The sequence below is a fragment of the Parambassis ranga genome, chromosome 15 (assembly GCF_900634625.1).
Source record: "Parambassis ranga chromosome 15, fParRan2.1, whole genome shotgun sequence".
NCBI lineage: Eukaryota > Metazoa > Chordata > Actinopteri > Ambassidae > Parambassis > Parambassis ranga.
The window spans coordinates 12,488,998-12,507,904 of NC_041035.1; the positions used below are offsets into that span (position 1 = coordinate 12,488,998).

General features: G+C 40.1%; 3 protein-coding genes across 5 annotated transcripts; 1 reads left to right on the top strand and 2 right to left on the bottom strand.

Moving 5' to 3' along the window:
- Positions 1 to 6,847: 6,847 nt before the first annotated feature.
- mzt1 (mitotic spindle organizing protein 1) lies at positions 6,848 to 9,420 on the bottom strand. 3 transcript variants are annotated; one of them, XM_028423100.1, is made up of 4 exons: positions 9,406 to 9,420; positions 8,439 to 8,527; positions 8,129 to 8,274; positions 6,848 to 7,244 (listed from the first exon to the last, which is right to left on the bottom strand). In XM_028423100.1, the coding sequence occupies exons 2-4, from the start codon at positions 8,488 to 8,490 to the stop codon at positions 7,221 to 7,223; spliced, it is 222 nt and encodes a 73-aa protein (XP_028278901.1). In that variant the 5' UTR covers positions 8,491 to 8,527; positions 9,406 to 9,420; the 3' UTR covers positions 6,848 to 7,220. The 3 variants fall into 3 exon arrangements, with proteins under 3 accessions (XP_028278901.1, XP_028278900.1, XP_028278899.1); XM_028423099.1 differs by lacking the exon at positions 9,406 to 9,420 and adding an exon at positions 8,640 to 8,728; XM_028423098.1 differs by lacking the exon at positions 9,406 to 9,420 and having other exon boundaries at positions 8,439 to 8,716.
- On the top strand, positions 8,764 to 12,414 carry bora (bora aurora kinase A activator). Its single transcript, XM_028423097.1, has 12 exons — positions 8,764 to 8,900; positions 9,180 to 9,334; positions 9,510 to 9,616; positions 9,696 to 9,741; positions 9,834 to 9,912; positions 10,046 to 10,090; positions 10,176 to 10,232; positions 10,325 to 10,602; positions 10,732 to 10,882; positions 10,989 to 11,548; positions 11,648 to 11,788; positions 11,895 to 12,414. Exons 2-12 carry the CDS (start codon positions 9,185 to 9,187, stop codon positions 11,913 to 11,915), a joined length of 1,635 nt encoding a protein of 544 aa, XP_028278898.1. The 5' UTR covers positions 8,764 to 8,900; positions 9,180 to 9,184; the 3' UTR covers positions 11,916 to 12,414.
- Positions 12,415 to 12,644: 230 nt separating this feature from the next.
- dis3 (DIS3 exosome endoribonuclease and 3'-5' exoribonuclease) lies at positions 12,645 to 18,764 on the bottom strand. The gene is made up of 21 exons (XM_028423094.1): positions 18,223 to 18,764; positions 17,745 to 17,902; positions 17,450 to 17,646; positions 17,286 to 17,359; positions 17,020 to 17,187; positions 16,723 to 16,887; positions 16,383 to 16,496; positions 16,149 to 16,286; positions 15,867 to 16,013; positions 15,663 to 15,779; positions 15,463 to 15,564; positions 15,156 to 15,220; positions 14,973 to 15,057; positions 14,667 to 14,794; positions 14,479 to 14,565; positions 14,234 to 14,390; positions 13,931 to 14,145; positions 13,673 to 13,841; positions 13,411 to 13,569; positions 13,174 to 13,296; positions 12,645 to 13,045 (listed from the first exon to the last, which is right to left on the bottom strand). Exons 1-21 carry the CDS (start codon positions 18,439 to 18,441, stop codon positions 12,977 to 12,979), a joined length of 2,856 nt encoding a protein of 951 aa, XP_028278895.1. The 5' UTR covers positions 18,442 to 18,764; the 3' UTR covers positions 12,645 to 12,976.
- Positions 18,765 to 18,907: the final 143 nt, after the last annotated feature.

The window sequence follows — 18,907 nt, forward strand, 5'->3', positions numbered from 1 at the left end:
TGAAGTGTTACAAAACGTTTTTATTTATAGATGGTACATAATAAAGACGCTTGGGGTAATTTAGAAATGGTGTCATTGCACAGTTTGTCCAGCAGAGTGCGCTTTGAGTCATAAGCCCCGCCTTCTTCTTGTTAGAGGATGGGGACACTGACCCAACGAAAAACTACATACATTTTTAACAGCCATGGTTAGCTATATATTTTAATCCCTCTGATCTGTGTTCAAGAATTATTATTTGTATCTATATGTTTTTATTTATTTACATATTGTTGCCTTAAAAAGAAGAGCTGTGCTGCTGGCTTGATGTGGAAGTGCTTCAGCGGCTTCACCTCTCGACCACCACTGTGCAGAGTCTGGCTCCAGGATGGTGTCTTTTCCCAACATGGCAGCGCCCATAAGTGAGATATTGTGGCCTCACTTTCATAAAATCAGTGGAGGCAGAACTGCATTGACCATCTGTTCTACAGCCAATGCACTGAACCATAATTTCCTTATGTAACATTGTCACTTACAACTGTCATGTTTGCTATGTTAGCATGGTAGCTAGCCAGCAATATTGTATATACTGTAAACAACAGCCCTTAAAACTATGCTAGAAGAGTTTTTAAATCTATGTAGTGCCCCCTTGTGGTTATAGTAATATTGCACATTTCAGAATGTGTGTGAAGCCAACTCTGGCAGGTTGTTGCCACTCTGACAAATGACCCTTGTAAAATTTAACCATGATTATTTTTTTAAATAAAAGTTTTGTTGCCAAAACCTAAAAAAAACGCTGTAATTATAAATAAATGGAGTTATGGTTCATTGTGAACCTGCCACAGGAGTCAGGTGCCTGAGAAAATATTGCACCTTCCTCTGTTAATTAATGTTGCACCTGTTAATGTTTGAAATTTGAATTTGAGAGATGAGAGACTGAGGAGCTCATACAGGGAACAATAACCTTGGTTTGACAAATTGACCCCTTTACCTGTTCCCTGTACTGCTTCTTCCTCATCCAGTCCGTGCACACACTCGCACTTACACACACTCGCACACACTCACACACACACACTGCCATCATTTACATATGGAGCTTGCAGTCCTTTCAAAGTGGCTTTCACGGAACATTGTGTTGATAATGATCTTGGTCGTGAGGGAGAGAGAGACACAGATCTCCAGAGACCATCTCACCATAAGACAAGGGGGAAGAGGATAAAACTCCAACTGTACTCTAACTCAAAGGACTTTAACACTCTTTTCCTCTCTGCCCCCCCACCCTCTCTCGAATAAGCCCTCTTGTGTTTTTTAATTGGCAGAAATTAATCTTTAGGATGTAGATGGTAGATTTACATTCATTAAAAGTCAAGAGAGGAAGCCAGGCTTGATGCTAATCAAATCTGCTTAATTATGCTTAACATGAGTATCTCCAGGGGAAGAGAGAGAGAGAGAGAGAGAGAGAGAGAGGGAGAGAGAGAGATAGCTAACTCGAACTTTTTACTTTTTGCCTTTGATAACTCCTGCTGAGTATGGCCTTTTCCTTGCCAAAAAGAAATGTCACGACTCTCTTTCTCCATCTGTAGAAAACACACAGATAAAGTCGTCAGTGTTAAGCTGAGCTGATTCATGTTGTAAATTCCCACCTTAAAGTGTTTAATAAGAAGTAAAATGTTCAGTTTTAACCTCCCAGGCAGGTGCTTTAAGCTGGTGGCACGATCTGATAATAGATTTACTGATATACACTGAACTCTGAGTTAATTTACAATAGTGGCAGAACCTGATGAGTAATATAGCAGCTTAAAGAAATTATTTGTAAGTGTTAATTAAAATGTTCATTTTAGCTGATCCATTCCCAGCTCCTGTATTTAAGAGAACTCTGTTAGCAGTGTGTTGCACGATGCTCTGGTAGGAAGTGACTTTGTCTCACAACAGGAAGGTCACAGGTTTAATTCATACAGCAGCCTTTGTGCTTAAACAATGAACTGATACTTATACAATATCTCTGTAAAAACACTGTATGCAGTACAGAAGGGAACAGATTCATATTTAATTAAAAGATGTTTATAGGTGTTGGGAGAATCTGTGCTTGAATCGGCATGAGCCAGTTCGACACACCTGAACCTCTGGCTGTCTTAACCCCTGTGCTGCAGTGTAGTTGGAAGCACTCCTTGAAGTTTCTCCTCACACTCTGCAGGCCTATCTGTCCAGACCACCTGGGAAGATTCTTCATTCACTGAGTTAATTAATGTTTTATATCTTCTTCGATTCCTCTAATTGCTCCAGTACAGTGTGATTAAGTTTTAACCTCCAACATTTGCCTCACTTTATTTGTATTGTATTAGTTTGATGTATTGAGGAAACAGGTGACCTTTGTGCGGCAGGTTTTGCATGATTTAATCTCAGGTACAAGAAGTGATATAAATCCCTCATTATGCTGCAGGGTGTGTCATAACCCAGCAAGCTGACATCTTGGTTATTGAGAGTTTGTTGTAGACTGCGTGCACGCGTTAAAAAATACTGAGACCCAGAAGCACAAAGGCAGTGTGTGTTTTTTCCTTCTACCTTAGGGCACAAACTTATCAATCATTCCTGGCGTGAATTAATTAAATTCAAAGTGGGTCGCCCCCTTCAAACAATATGCTTACCAGAGATTAAAATCCGGTTTTACACACTTTTACATCTGAGACAAACACACACAGCTTTCCTACAGAAACTAGATCTTGCTGCAGCTTTCATGTTTTAACTGTTCAATTTTCATCTTGCCATGGTGCCACTGTTAGCCAAAGAGAGAAAGATAATGTTCCTGTTGTGTCGCTGCTTGAAAGCCAAGCTCTGGTCCTTTCCACATGTCTGTTTTGGCCAGTGAGCAGCAGAAGCATGAGGGAAATGTGTAGGTGGTTAGATCAGCCGATGAAGTGTAAATACCACTCAATCTGTTCTCATTAGAGGAGTAAAAACATACGAATCACTTCGCCTCTATTAAAAATGCCCCAGGGTCCTTGTTGTGTGTGTGTGTGTGTGTGTGTGGCATTATATGTGGTTGTGTGAATGAGACGGAGGGGGTGACAGAATGATGTTTTGGCATTTGTGTCTGCAGTGGGGATCTGAAATGCCAACACCATCAATGCTGCTTAATTCTCAGAAACACACACTTAATCTGAACAGACAATCCGTTCCGACAGCCACTGTTATGATTCAAATCAACTCGGAGTGAAGGGTGTGTGTGTGTGTGTGTGCTCTCTCGTGAGTGAGAGAGTATGTCATTGTGTTTTGGTATGTGATTAGGTGTCTGTGTGTGTGTGTGTGTGCGTGCATGACCAAGATATCACACATCCATTCCACATTCCACTATGATAATGTGGATTGATTATGGATATGATAATGAGAGGCCGGCGCGGCGTCGCGACCTTCACAAGGTCTAATTGAAACAAGCGTTGGTCCTCCGAAGCACTTATCAAGTCACACAGCACATCATTAATCACGGAGAATACAAGCTGTCACTGTAACACACATGCACATACATACACACACACAACTCTATATTTTTCTGTTTTTCTAACATACACACACACACATGCTCTCTCTCCCTTCTGCCCCTCCCTCTCTTACACACACACACACAATGCAAGCTGTCACTACAATATGCCTGGTATTGTCTTCTTTTAAGGAGAGTGGACAGCTCGTCCACCCTCCATCTCTATTTTCTACAAGAAAAGTTGAAGAACAAGCAGGCTGTTGGAGTTAAACCCACAAAAAAACAGACAAAAAAAGAAGGTGATTGTTAAAACAATTCAACAAATATGAACAGCTGCTCTCTTCACCCAAACTGGCCTGAAATTAAATTAACTCGAGTTGTTTTACTACATGCTTTTATTAGAAAACAATTTAACAACCAAATGTGATTCCAATGTCTGATTAAAGCAGCATATGGTCCCTACCTGTTAAACACAATGTGTTCACTACCAGCTTAACGCCTCAGTGAGCCACTCGAATAAACTAATAAGCCCAATATCATATTAGTCATTACATAGTCCAACACACAAAATTCCAATCTGATAAAAAGGTGGTTTCATTATCATCATGATGAAAACACAAGGGAGTTCGCACGCGCCGCATCGATACCATCATCATCAACTTTGTTAATTGTTATTCAATTAACTGCTTTTGTTAATGAAAGCAATTAATACTTTAAAACAAGCAAGGAGATATATGATTATTATGCATCTATGCAGAGTGCAGCTAATTACAACTGTAAATCAATCAATTCTACATTAATCAGCTTGGAAAATGTCCAAAAACAACAAAGTCACTAAAAGACTTTGGAAGTTTTTTTTTCCTTTTACATATTTTGATTGCCATGCTATTATCCTGTCTAATGATTGTTAACGATCCTTTAAAGAGTTTATGATCTAATTTCCTTGCTATGAATTTAATTGGGATCTAAATAGTATACTCGTACATGGCGTAAAAGTTTGGCCTGTATCTAATCAGGGCTGGTGTGAGGGAGAATCCTCTAACAAGGTCACGGAACTCCTCAGTCAGTTTCACATTGCTGGGGCCACACATGCTTGATTTTTACAGAAATTCTAATAATTCAATCACTAATAAGCATTATCTCTCCAGGATACATACTGCTGCAAGCATATATGTCACACAATATACAACAGGATTACAAAATTGTGCAGAACATTTTGCATGTATGGTGCAATTTAGTGTCCTACCTGGCTGGAGTGGAGCTATCACAGCCTGTACTGTAGGTGTCAGACACGTGCAATGGAGTGTGAGTATAAAATGCTAGAGTGGAGGTATGGTAGCAATCTAGTATATTTCACCTGTGTGCATTATGTACGAGAAGTATCCTGTTGCAGTGGTGAAAAATGTTTTGGACAGATCATATTAAATTACTAAAAAAATACAAATAAAATCTGATACAGAAAAAAAACAGATTTTTGTTCCTTAAGTCATCATCCAACAGTGAGAACTAATCAGAATGATTTTTGACTAAAACAAATTTCCCTAAAACAATACATGAAATGGACAAACAAAGCCTCGTCTCTGCAGGGAGACCATTAAAACCTACCTGTTTATTGTTAATGGTAATTACTGACCTAAACCTAACTCTGCACACAGAGATCGTTGACTTTTGGATAAACTCCGCTTCAAATAAGGCTGTGTTTGTTTTCATGAGACAATATGTTTGTAGTTTAAGTTTGGAAAAACATCAACACACTGTCTTTCCTTAATAAGACATAAGAAACTTCTAATCAGTCCAGTCTAATTATTTTCCTAATATCCACTGCACACACCTGAGGAGTAATTGCTACACATTGATCTTTCACTTTTAAATGAGACTGCCCTCATTTATCAGAAAAATAATCCTCGGCCTGGATAATTATCAGACATACAAATATAAACACCTTTAGAAGTTCTGATGTGAGGACCCGCTTGCTTCTTAAGCTGATACAGTCATGTGACCTGACCAGTGCCCTAGTTGAACACCCCTTAGATGTTTATGCATATATGGACGCTAATCTCTGTTAGGACTGTGGGATTTGGGAATATTTTGTTTAACAGAGATCAAAGTAACTGGCTTGGATAAGTAGAAACCCTTCAAACACATCAAACAGAAAGCAATGCATCCTGAATCCCACGCCCATAGTAGCCAATCAAGCCATGCATAACTCTTTTCCTTTGTAAAGAAAGGATTCTCAGTGTGGGTCTCCCTCCATCAGCATCTCATGCAGCCCCCCTAACCAACCCCCCCTGCTGAGACCAGAGGTAGTTTAAGCTTATGGGCTATCAAGAAGAGCCACTGCACTGAATCTGAACGTCTCTCATGCTTGGCTAACACGATGCTGGTATTGAGGAACAGAGAGATACTGTGTTAAGAGATCAAAGCAGCAGTGCAGAGATTTAGACTCATGGCCTGTCAGTCAAGATGGCGAGACAAAGCAAAAGAAGACAGAAATGCTTACACACACACATATACTCTCCTGCTCGCTTGCTGCCTTTCTCTGTGGTGTGCCTGTGAGGGGTGAGGTGTTACTGTCAGATGGCTTAGGGGCTACTCATTTGTAGACATCTACAGCGCTGCGTGAACATCTAAACTCTCACACACACAGAGGGACTCACACACACACACGCAGACTTTACAAGATACAGATATGAGCCTGTGTGGATAAGAGGTCGTTCCTTGCCTGTATATTGGCCTGTGGAGGAATGTTCTGTGCTCTCAGCACTTTCCCTCGTCTGGAAGATGAATAGAGCTATTTCACAGACAGCGGAGAAACAAAACAATGCCGTGCAGTTAGATACATGATGTAGGGGGTTCATTTCTTTTTGATCAAAGATGTGTTTTTTTGTCAAGTTTGCAATACATCTCTAATACTTGTTGTGGATAAAAGAGTAGATTTCAGATCAACAGGACATCCTGTTATAAAGCATGACCCTTGTTCTTGTCTTCTTTTGTCTGAAGTGTGCTGGCTTGCACCCACAGCCATCACTTTTGCATGCTGTTTTTGTATTGTGCAATTATCTACCGGTATCTTTGTTCCTTTCACCTAGTCTCACAGGAAAGATAATTTCCTTTATAAAATTAATCAGAAAGGTCCCTCCTATTAAGGAAAGGCCTGTGGGAGTGATATCACAGGGAACATTTGTTTTGCTATATTCTACATTTGGATCAGGACAACATATACAAAATGACAATAAAGAGAGAGAGGAAATGTGTTTTTAAAAAGCACTGAATTAAATCACAAAACTTCTGACTCATCAGGAAACTATTTCATAGGTGAGACTGCGCAAGTTCCAACACCTAATGAAGACCTTCATACACCTCAGATGGGAATAAGACACACAACACCACCTGGTGGCCACTTAGCGTAACAATTTAATTTAGCTGAATCCTTAATGGTCACATGAATAACAGAAATGGGACACAGATTAAAATGACCAAAATAATATTCACAAATTATTACAAAAGTCTAAAAAACATGAAAAGTGCATAACAACCTGCATCTTAGGCATAAAGAGCAAGAAGGCAGCTGTTTCTTTAGAAGACTGAGTTTTGGGCCTCCACACAAAAACCAATACACAGGCCCAAGCACAGAGCAGGAGCACATTAGTTATCAAAGAGGTACGAGGGACAGAGTGCCAGAACACAGACAAATCTGACGGGCTTCATGGCCCATGGTAGGTACAGATCCAGGAATGGGCCATGACTGGGCCATTAAAGATCCCAAACTTCAGTTTGTGGAATTCTCAGAAGCCTGAAAGACAAAAAATAGAATCAGTGATGACTCAAAACCAATAGTGACCTAATTACAATATACACAGCTCGGAAAGGAAAACATAACCATAAGCTGCAATTTCACATTATAATTTCTTATTTAATATTCATATATGATTCCATATTAACGTATGGAGTTGCATGATGTTCACTAATTAAATGGCAAAGTCCATTTTTAGGGAAATCACTCTGGTATGTTTTTTGGCGAATGCAATATAAATACCTGAGTAATGGATTCAGGACTTGGCGGTATACTTTCTCACCTTTTTACAAACATTACAAATATCTCAGTGACACATCTGTGTACGCACAAAGTGACACAGTTTAAATAGCATGGCATGATATCTGGCAGCTGACCCACTTTTTGTATTGTCTCTTTGTATATATATTGTTATTTCAACCAACCCTACACCTACTTATTGTAGAGATGCACATCACAGCTTTGTTAACAGTTTTCAATTTCACAGATTATCTAGGTTTCAATATCAGAACAACAGCATCTCACCTTACATCCTGAAACTACAAGTAGAACAGGTGTAGGCTATTGTACTGACCTCAATTCACCATCTATAGTAGTACTGAAATGTATTTATTATTTCAGAGCAAAAGATGATGTATAAGCAATGTGTCAACTTAAAACAGTACACTAACTACAGCTCCTAAAGGAGTGTTGTCATTGTTTTGAACCATTTCCTAAGCAACACAAGACATTTTATGACATTGAATTGATCGATTTACACATGTCCAGTAGCATGATGACCCAAAAAATGTATTTCTCTGCAGCCAGTCACTGAAACAAAACCCTAAAACGCATTATCTACAGTCGTATAAGAAGGTTTATCATAAGGAGGTAGTCCAAGGTACCTTGAGGGACTCTGAAGCTTTGCGGAGCTCTTTGATGACTGCAGACAGGGCTTCTGGGTTGATGCCCTGCTCACACAGCCTCACACATATTGATAAAGACTCCATGTCCAACCCTGTATTCAGCAACCTTGAGATCTCTAGCAGCACTGGAGAAAAAGGATGCGACACACTACAGTCAGAAGATAAAACGTGAATGCTGCACTTCCTGTACGATTAGGCAGCAAAACAATTACAAACAACATACACCAAAAGCCAATATATTTATAGATACATTTACAATAACACAATCTTATATGTAAACCACAATTACCGTCCATTGTCTCCCGAACCGCGTTTAGGTTTGCATTTGCCGCACTTGCCATAGTGATGGATGAATCCAGTTAGCTTATTAGCAGGTGGCTAATAAATGAAAAATGAATTATCTTGATGAAATCTCTGACACGGCACAAATTACAACAGTTTAATCAGACTTTAAACGTGTCGTATTCATTTTAGGTCAAAAGTGACATACACAATAAATAGGAACCTATATTAGCTGCTGGCTAACCACCTAGGTTGCTAAACACGCTAACGAAAATGTTAGAGGAAGTGACGACATACATTTCTTCATTGGATACCAGGAACTTCCTGCTGCATTCCTATTGGCTCACGGCTGTGCGTACTAAATTGAAATAAACGTTTGAACCACCACTGACTGCGGTTGTTTGCTGCTTGCTCTTTAATGGAGATTGTTTTTTAACTGTATGATCAACGTTCTGTCGCACTAACAGTAGTAAGTACAAATGGTGTGATTTATATAACCCATACGTAAATGTTGTAATCATGTTTAGTTTTTAGAAACGCGTGTAACGTACCGCTGTAACCAAATTCGGAGTAAGTAGTCGCTTCTTTCGAGATCTAGTCAAAATGTTGAGTGGTGATAACGCACCAAACAGTGCGTAAGTAAACATTGGATTATAAATGTTACAGACTGCTGCTTTGGTGGGTTACCTCGATTTAGTTTTCTTCGTTATTTCCTATTCTTACATTGAGTGGGATTTGTCGTTTTCAGCTAACATGGGGGACGCTGTTGAGCTACAGATCACTCCAGAGACTCCAGGCAGACCTGCCATCAGAAACCCTTTTGATAGTCCCAATGATTACCACCATCTCCGTGAACCCCTGGTGCCAAGCCCGTCAGTCTTCAAATCAAAGCCTTGTAAAGCTGTAAGACACACACACACACACACACACACACACACACACTGCATCGATCACTATATGCCAATTTGACCTACCACAGTGTGAGGGCCCCACAACCTTCACTGCATTCATCACTGCACAGTGTTTTGCTTTATTAAAGGGTGTCTTTTAGTCACTTCCTCGTCTGTCTCATTTCCAGACTCCTCCCAAGTTTAACTGGTCTATTGAAGAAATGGCCAGTCTACTACCAGTCCACATAGACCCAGAGGAGATCCAGAGACAGTCTTTATACCTCAGTCAGACAAGGTATGTACTGTCATGGCAATCAATAACGATGACACTGACAACGTTTCTTAATATATCTTCTTCTTCAATGTTTTTTTAGGACGGATATTGCTGTTGAGGAAAAACGTCAGAATGCTATTGACCAGGTATGGAAATCTCATTAAATCTCTTGTCTAAAATAAAATGTACATATTAATGGTTTGTCCTGTATTCATGTAATTCTGCTGTTTTTCAAAAGTTTTTCACTAAAGGAGCTATAGTGCCATCCCCCTGGGCAGCACCAGACACTCGTAAAGTCCCTCAGGTGTATAAGAAAAGTAAGTTTATTTATTGTTTTAAATTCTGCCTTTAAATTTTAATTACACCCCCCTCTTATATTTGCATTAGAGACGCTGTTCTAAGCTATGTTTGTACATTATTCAATGTTACCTTCTCTTGTGTGATGTCAAGGTGCTGTGTCTGCAACGATTGCAGAGGAGCCAGAAAAAACGTCAGGTTGGTGTCATAATGAACATTCTATGTTTATGTTCAGAGCTTCATTGGCTTCTTGTATACTAATTTGCCTCTGTTTGATTCATAGTTGCCTGTCAGACCACTCTTTCATTGCCTTTGGCTTTTGATTTGGAGAAAGTACTAGGTATGTCTTTGCTACATGCCACTGCAAGTCTGAGAATTTATTATGACCAGTATTCTGCAAACAAGTCACTATCTTTGTCTCTTTAATCTCAGGGGAGTACTACCGTTGCGAGGAAGTGTGTGATGCTGTGCAGGAGAGTCTTAGTTCCTCCTCTTTGAGACGAAAACTCTTCCTCGATGGTCAGGGCAGCGGTAGTGGTAGCGGTTCTGACAGCTCTGGCCCACCCAGCCCAGAGAGAAGCCATGTCAGCCAGGAGAAACCATGTCTTAACAAAGGAGTGGAAAGGACTGAAGCTCGTGAGGGAGAAGCTAAAATGTCTGTCTTTTCCTCCCCTTTGTCCTGTGGTGTTTCGGCTCCGACCCCCTCTACGGTGAGTTTATGGATCCAAATAAAAAATGTTCAATACTTAAAGATATAAATATGTTTTAGTCCTAGACAGCTAAAGGATTTGTTTAAATTATGAAAATCTGCTAATTGATGTCTATTGTCTCCATTATAGGGTCAGTTCTCATCCAGTCCCATTCAACGTGGCTGTAGCCTGAGTAGCATCAACAGTCCACTGTTCCCTGACAGATCCTCTCCTGCTGGCCTTGTCTCCCCCACAATTTCTCCAATTATTGCCTATGCAGCACGCACACCTGTAGGATCAGGTAAACATTCACTTTTTAACTCATATTGATATTTGTAACATCAAAGTAAAGCGGAATCTGTTGTGACATTCATGTTTTCTTTCTTATATTTGTGTGCTTTCCGTAGCTGAGAAGAGGCTGCTTAACAATTTGACCCCACACAGTGTCCCCCTGGACATCACTCCCTACAGTGAGAGTCCATTTGTGGAAGGTTGCTCTCCCATTCGTAGCTGTTCCCCAAACCAGCTTTATCGCCAGCAAGACCCCCACCACAATATCAGACCCAGGTCCAGACCCAAAGTCCGCTACTTTGCTTCTCCTCCTCTCATCTCCCCGCTGCTCAACCCTAGGCTTCAAGACAATCAGGAGGCTGAAGAACACCTCCCCTCCTCTTCCTTCTCATGTCTCCCTTCTATGGAACTGGACCCTTCCTCACCCCTGCCCTGGAAGGCTCATCCTATTGACAGAGAGGAAGTTAGCTTGGAACCCATGGGACCTGTGAAAATGGATGAGGGCAAGGAAACCGGCATAGACATGAGGCTAGAGGAGGAAGAAGAAGAGGGCAGTGGGCCTTCGGCACAGCTGACCAGCTCTCGCATGGCCAATGCATCAGCAACAGAAAGCTCACAGATGTTTGTATCCCTTCTGGCAGAGGGAAGCAGCATACGCTATGATTCCAGCATGCAGGTTTGTGTGGATGATTTCAGTCGAGCAGCTTAATTACTACATAGTATTTGTAAATTAACTGATTTTTTTTGTTTTGTTTTGTTGTGTGTGTGTGTGCAGGTGGACAGCGGATACAACACTACCTCAGCAGGCACTGCTAGTCTTATCGATGGCCTTAGCTCATACTGTCACAATAAAGAGTCCTTCAGTTCAAGTGTGGTGGATGAAGCCTTCCAAACTATTCGACACACTAAAGCAAAGGTACAGTTAAACATGCACACACAGTCATAGGGTGTGGATGTGTGAGGTCATAGTTTTACTGTAACAGTCTTCACATTTCACTAAATATATGTTTCTTTTTCTCCAGGTTTTTTATCCTCACCACTGATCCTCGTTTATGCATTTAAAGGGACACCTCCTCCAGTGGAAGCCTAAGATGATTATTTTGCAGTGAAATACAGAAACGTTTAAACTATGTTTGAAGCTTTTATAGCATATTTATTTGGTTTGAGTAAATGATTTCAGCTATTAAGTGAAGTATGAAAAGAACCGACGGGTTTCACAGGTGTTTTTTTTTTTTTTTTTTTGTTAAATTCACATTGCCGGCAAATGCGTTACCACTTTTATCAAAGGGATGTTGGATCAAGCCCCTCTGGAGTACACTGAAGAGCTATTATTGCAATTCAGCAGTAGTTTTGGGTCTTGATGTCATCAAGGGAAAGGGGGGGGGTAATATATATATCAACCTTGCACAACAATCCTTCTTTAATGCTGTAATGAGACTAATGCTATAACTTCAATCTGAATTGGTGCCAACGTGACAATGACATCTGATTTGTACTGTATTTAAGTTTTATAAAACTAAATCATGTTTTTATTTGACAAGACCTTACTTGTTTTATTTGACTATTTATTGCACAATAGCACACTGAATAGCACCACTAGTGAATTAAAAGCTAATTGAGCCTTTTTTCCCCCTATACTCAGCTTGAACATTGTCACAAAACTTAACTTGAATTTTTGTCTGGCTTGAAGATTTCTTTGTTAGATAATGTTTAATTGCATTAACAAATGTTGCTGTACATTTACAATATTATGGTTTTTAAAAAGAACTCAGTGGGAGATTTTTTTTTGTATTTGAGAAAATATGGAAATATACAAGTAAAAACACTTTAATGACTGAGTTGCCTCATTGACTGTATTTGTTACTTACAGTCCTTTGCACCCACCCTTGTTTTAAATCATACAAAATGGCAAACATAAGAGTGGTACAACTGAGAATGGAGCAGTGCCTTTGCTATGGTATAAATTCTAAAACATACCACACTGACAAACTTATATTACACGTGTGTCATTACATTGAGCAGTACATTCTTGTCCTTTTATTGACACCTGATCTAAAAGATCGATTTTGTGGTTCAGGTTTGAATTTCAGTGCTGCTTTCTATGTCAGCGGTCCAGTTTAGGTTTCTTGGCTTGTGGTTCAGCATCTGGGATTGCAACACTCACACCAGCGATCTAAAAGAAACAACATTTACTGCTACAACAAAGCTCCAATGAACACATCATCACATTTGAACTAGAGAATTATTATACTATTCAATCTTAAAAACGATGACTAAATTGAGAAATGAAGAGGAACTTACCACAGGTTCAGTCAGAGCCATGCGGATCTTCTGGTGCTGAATATTGGAGTCATCCAGACTGATGGTAACCTTCACTTTGTCAAAGATGTGAAATGTATGGTGTTCAACCTTCAGTGTGGGACCCTACAAATATGCACATTATATATAAAACAGGAGTTGTAACTCAAGACAACGTGTGTGTGTGTGTTATTTTTTTTTTTTTAGTAAAATGACATTAAAAGAAAGGAGTTAAAGTACCTCTTCATCAAAAGCGATATTCGGGGCAGCTTTGTCTTTACTGTCAAAGAAGACTGTTCCCTCCAGGCCAAACTTTGGGATGAGTACGATGATTGCGTTCTTCCTCACAAACAGAACAAATCCTTCTTCATTCAGTACACCTCGACTCTTGAAGAACAACTGCAAATAAAAAATGATTATATTAAAATTCCGGTTATGATAGTTCAGATTGTTTGTATGTATTCTACAAACCAGTTCCCATGATTCAGTCATGCAGATTTACCTGTGTGTGGAAGGCCACAGATGCTCTCTGTGCATACTGAGACATTTTGTGTCTGTAGTTGAGGTTGTTGCAGAGAGCTGACTGCTTGTGTTTGTCTGTCAAATCTGCGTATGTGCTGTCTGCCCCTATGGCCACTGCCAGCAGGCGGTGGACTATAATGTCTGCATACCTGTGTAAGCAGAGAAACAAGGTGGAGGACAGAAGTTTAAAAAAAAAAAGGATCAATCGGCATAACATAGAGAATATCTGGTTTCATACCTCCTAATAGGAGAGGTGAAGTGTGTATAAATGGGTGAGGCAAGGCCATAATGGTGGAAGTCGCTGTCCATGCCAGAACAGAAATAGACAGCCTGCATCATGCAGCGAGTGGCCAAGATGCGCAGTAGCGTGTTAAAGTATGGGAAGCCATCCACTTTGGCCACATCGAGAGAGTCAGCCAGGGCCTTGGCTGAATCTGTGTGGATCTCCACATCCTGAAAAAATAAAAAAAAATAAAAAATAGAAAAGCAAGCTCAGTAAAAAAGCATTTTCTTTCCTGTCCAACCATTTGTCTCCACTCACCTTAGACTTTGCAGCCTTGAGCAGAATGTCATAGTTGGAAGGAGGCGGTGCAGGATGTTTCCTCAGCAGAGCACACTCTGGAAATTCATCATGAATCTTCTGGGCAACTGAAATATTGGCCAGCAACATGAACTCCTCTACCATGGAGTTTGTCTCCCTAATACAAAAGATATAGCTTTATTTGCATCCATCCGAAACACACCCGACACACTAGAAAAAATAAATAAATACACATTTTTACTTACATGAGTTCTTTGGTCTGGAGGTCAATGGGGTCATGGGTTTCACTGTCCATGTGAAAGCGGACCTCTAAGGACGACAGCGTCAATGCCCTGAAGGAGGACACAAAAGTCATGTCAATGTTTAATTACACCTACTTTAAATATGCATTCCCAGTTTACTTTTCCCTTACATGTAAAGACATATTTCTCACCCTTTTGCTATCCTTTGCCTCTTGAGGATTTTGGCCAGTTTGTTGAGACCCCGCAGGCTGACTGTGATATCATCATTATTGTTGGTGTCATCAATCCTCATCTGGGCCTCAGCATAGGTCAGAGAGGCCTGAATCAAACACCACAAAAACAAGTAAACATCATGCCTGAAAATATCTTAACCTTGTAGTTTTATGTCTTTGTCTGTTTCAAAACAATAATCAAAAGGGAATTTCACACATGCACATAGTATAAAACATATTAGAAATAATGCAACATTTCTTTGTGCTTGTGTGTTGGTAATATACCTTGGAGTTAATCACACTTTTTGTGAATCTGGTCTTTAGAATTTCAGCCTTATGGTTCATTTCCCAGATACACGAGAAAGCCAGCCTGGTAAAAGACAAGATTCAGATCAGTGCATTTAGACAGATTTACTTCTTCAATAGATCGACAATACTGACTATTGTGTATGTATTTTCAGTCCTTACCTATCCACATTAGAGCGTAGAGAACATAGATTGGAGCTGAGGAGCTCAGGAACCATGTCTATCCTCTGTTAAACAATAGAGTTTGGATGATCAATACAACATGTGAACTGTATGCATTTCAAATTTCATCAATTATAAACATCTTATTTTAAAAATGAGTGACATTTGCAGAAGACATTTGGGCAGACATAACAAGGCACAATACAAATACCTAAAAATAGTTTTTTCTTGTCCCACTGATTTAAGGTAGGTATTGGAGTTGAAATTGTAATAAAGGCATGCAAACATGTGTGTGAGATCTTCTTACTTTGCCACACAAGTACACAGTGGTGCCACGGTTGGCAGCCTCTTTGTCAAGAGCGTTGCCAGATCTGATGAAGTGACTGACATCAGCAATGTGGACACCCACCTACAGCAAAACAGCAAAATACCATGTAGTGAAATACACATCATATACATGATACAGATACAAATTATGCTTATTTCACAAGTTTATGACAAGTGTACCTCAAGGTTTCCATTTTCCAGCTCTCTACAGTGCAGAGCATCATCTATATCTGTACATCCTGGAGGATCCACACTGCACACTGTCAGGCTCCTCAGGTCCTCTCTCTTCACCATGTCCTGTACCATACATTCATTTGTGCACAGGCCCATTAATACATGCATAAACACATATAGTTTTTACTCTGTCTCAAGAAGAATAGTCACCTCTGGTGTGATGCTCCAAGGCATCTTGGGAAGGAAACTGAGCACAGCCTGAGAAAAGGCCTGGTGTGGAACATCATGTTCCAGCAGCAGCACCTCCTGCTCTGTGTCCTTCTCCCCAGCACCTCCCAGACTGCGCACAAAGTGACCCTAATAAGAAGAGAAAAAAAGATTTCCCTACATAAATATTTTATTTTACATTTTATTATCTGTTGTGCTCTAGAAGCTTGATTTCCCAAAAAAATGTAGAAAAGATTCCATAGATTAGAAGAGATTCCAACTCACATTGGGATATCTGGAGTCTTTGGGCCAACCATCGATGGCCACCATGATCCTCTGACCCACCAGTGAGGACGCTTGTCGTGTTTCAATGCGAATGCGAGGGATACGGCGGTCAGCTGGGGTGAACAGATGGCGTGTGGACTGAATTAAATGGAAACAAAAATATTTATTAACCACCTAAAACAGATATCCCGATTTTGAGGGACAACATATTTTCAAACCAAACTTTTAATGTACCTCTTTAATATGGGAAACATTGAGCATGCCACAGAATGGCCTCCAGTTCCGTTTTATGATGCCCACTACCTTTCCTGTGAGCTTCCTGGCTGACTCTGCTGCTGATGTCTTCAACTGCTCAGACACACAAGAACAAGTGTTCTTTAAGACACAACATGCAGCTACAAATGCCAAATTCAAAGTAAAACATTACTCTTGGAGAGTAACACATTATGCAACCACATCTATGCACATCAGTTAACAAGGCGCTGAAGGTTCTTACAATAATAAGACGTAAAAGACCATATCTCATCTGACTGTAAGCAAAGACTAAATACTCTTCCACTGACACCAAATTTACCACATTCTCCTCATCTTCATCTTCAACACCGTCATCCTTTGCTGGGCCTTCATCCTGCAGGACAACTGAGGAAGGTGCCACCCACTGATTGCGTGGCAACAGCTGCACGGCAACTACATCCTGGTGCACTGCTCTGTTGAGGTTCTGAAGACCCTGAATGAGAACCTGGCAGCAAGGCAAAAGAGCCTTTAACATACATGTACACCTTTTCACAGCGAATTAATTCTCTAATAATAATAAATAGCATGACATGTTCTGACCCCTACAGGTTGTACTCTGTATGCACAAACAACACACCTCTGTGCCATCGTCCTGCTCTCTTTGGACAAAGACTGTGGCCTCCAAATAATTGTCTCTGCTGGCCCTAAGGGTGCCTTGGAGGAAGGTGCCACTTTTAATTCCGGCTTGGATCCTGGAGAGAGGAAGATGCTCTGGAAACAACACTTTACTGCTTGTGATTTCATTCTGAGGTAGAAAAAGGAATAGAATAGTTAGGGAACAAAAAAAATCAGGGAGGAAGGAGGAAAGACAAATATAACCGCAAAACTTTTTCAAATGATTACCTTTTCATCATTGGACAAAGCCAGGCGATCGACAAGCTCAGGGTTTGCTATTAGACTCTTGATGTACTCCTCACCTACAACGAATGTGAAACAGTCTTTGTAGTAGTAGTAAGATGACGCCACAACTTAGGAGGTTTATCCTTTTAAAATTTTTCATTGATTACATTTGTACACCAGCAGGCCACTCTCCTCTGCTTTCTGCTTGTTCCCTTGATCATTGGTGAGGAGGACCACTTTGAGCCCATCTGCCTCGGCCTCAGATGCCTTCAGATGCTGGCTGTACCATTTGGCTGCCACACGGATGGCGCGGTCGTTGCGGTCATTGGCACTCTCCCCTGGTTCACGTTCAATGAAAGTCTCCCTAAAAAAACACAAATTACAACAGTATGTCTCAAACAGATCAATAAGTTAAGTTAGCATATTGTGAAACAATTTTACAATGTTAGTAATGTCTCTGACTTGTGGTGTTCGTTGGTAAATGTGTAGACGTGTTTCTCTTTTTCATGTATGATGTCCTTCAGTCGTTTATAGATCGGTGCACTGCGGTGCCGTACTTCCTGTAGTACAGTCTGAAGGATGATCACATTACGAATAACAGGGTCTTCCAAAATGTCAATCTGCAGAACAAATGAGAATTGAAAATTGGGGAAAAGATTATATGGATAGGTGAGTATTAAAAATAATAATAATCAAGGAATCACCATATGTAACAAACTGTTCCATGTAAAAGAAAACACTAACACAAGAACACACCATACATGTAGAAAACATATAACTAGAAGTCAATTCATATTTATAAATTGATGATTATGGACCAGTTTGTTTGTTATAGTGCTCATTTCAGAGAGAACTGACAAAACATCACTGATTCTGGACTGATTCTGGTACCAAGCATAATACAGAACACATAGGATAGATATATATAGTAATAATTTACCTGATGCAGCACCACATTCGTGTCAGGGACCAGATAATGTGGATAAGAGCACAGATTGCTCTCTATACACGCGTCTTTTTGCAACACCGTGGACTCATGTTTGCATTCAGTACAAGCTTCACTCCCGCACCAAATATCATCTCTCAGATAATGTTCACGCACTATCTTCATCACCCCACCCGACCGGGTCTTTTTAACGAAGGTTTTAGATTTCAACATAATGACGGTAGACGATTAAAAAAGTAAAATTGAGATGTTTTGAATTCTACCACCGAATCCAAAGCAGTTAGTTGTCCATGTGTATGAAACAACTCGGTAGGCCCACAAAACCTTCCAGGGGTTTTGAAGTAACTCAAAAGTATTACTGCAAGTAATTTCATATAGTCTATATCAATGTTCCTATATACTAGTTTATCTTTAGTAAATAATGTTAAACAGCATTCACATAGCTCAAAAAAACGAATCAATAAATTTAAGATTTCGTATAAAATTATATTAAATCGTGGGGTTACTTTTGGTTGGCCATCTAATTATTCCATGAAAACAAAGCAGAAGACGGAAGAGGAGGGACCGATTATTAGAGTTCACCAATGTTGTAGCGACCCCTAGAAGTTAGGAGGGGGTACTGCACGGCTGTGCATTGTAACTGTATGTCGGGGAGGGCGTGTCGATTGTAATAAACGTG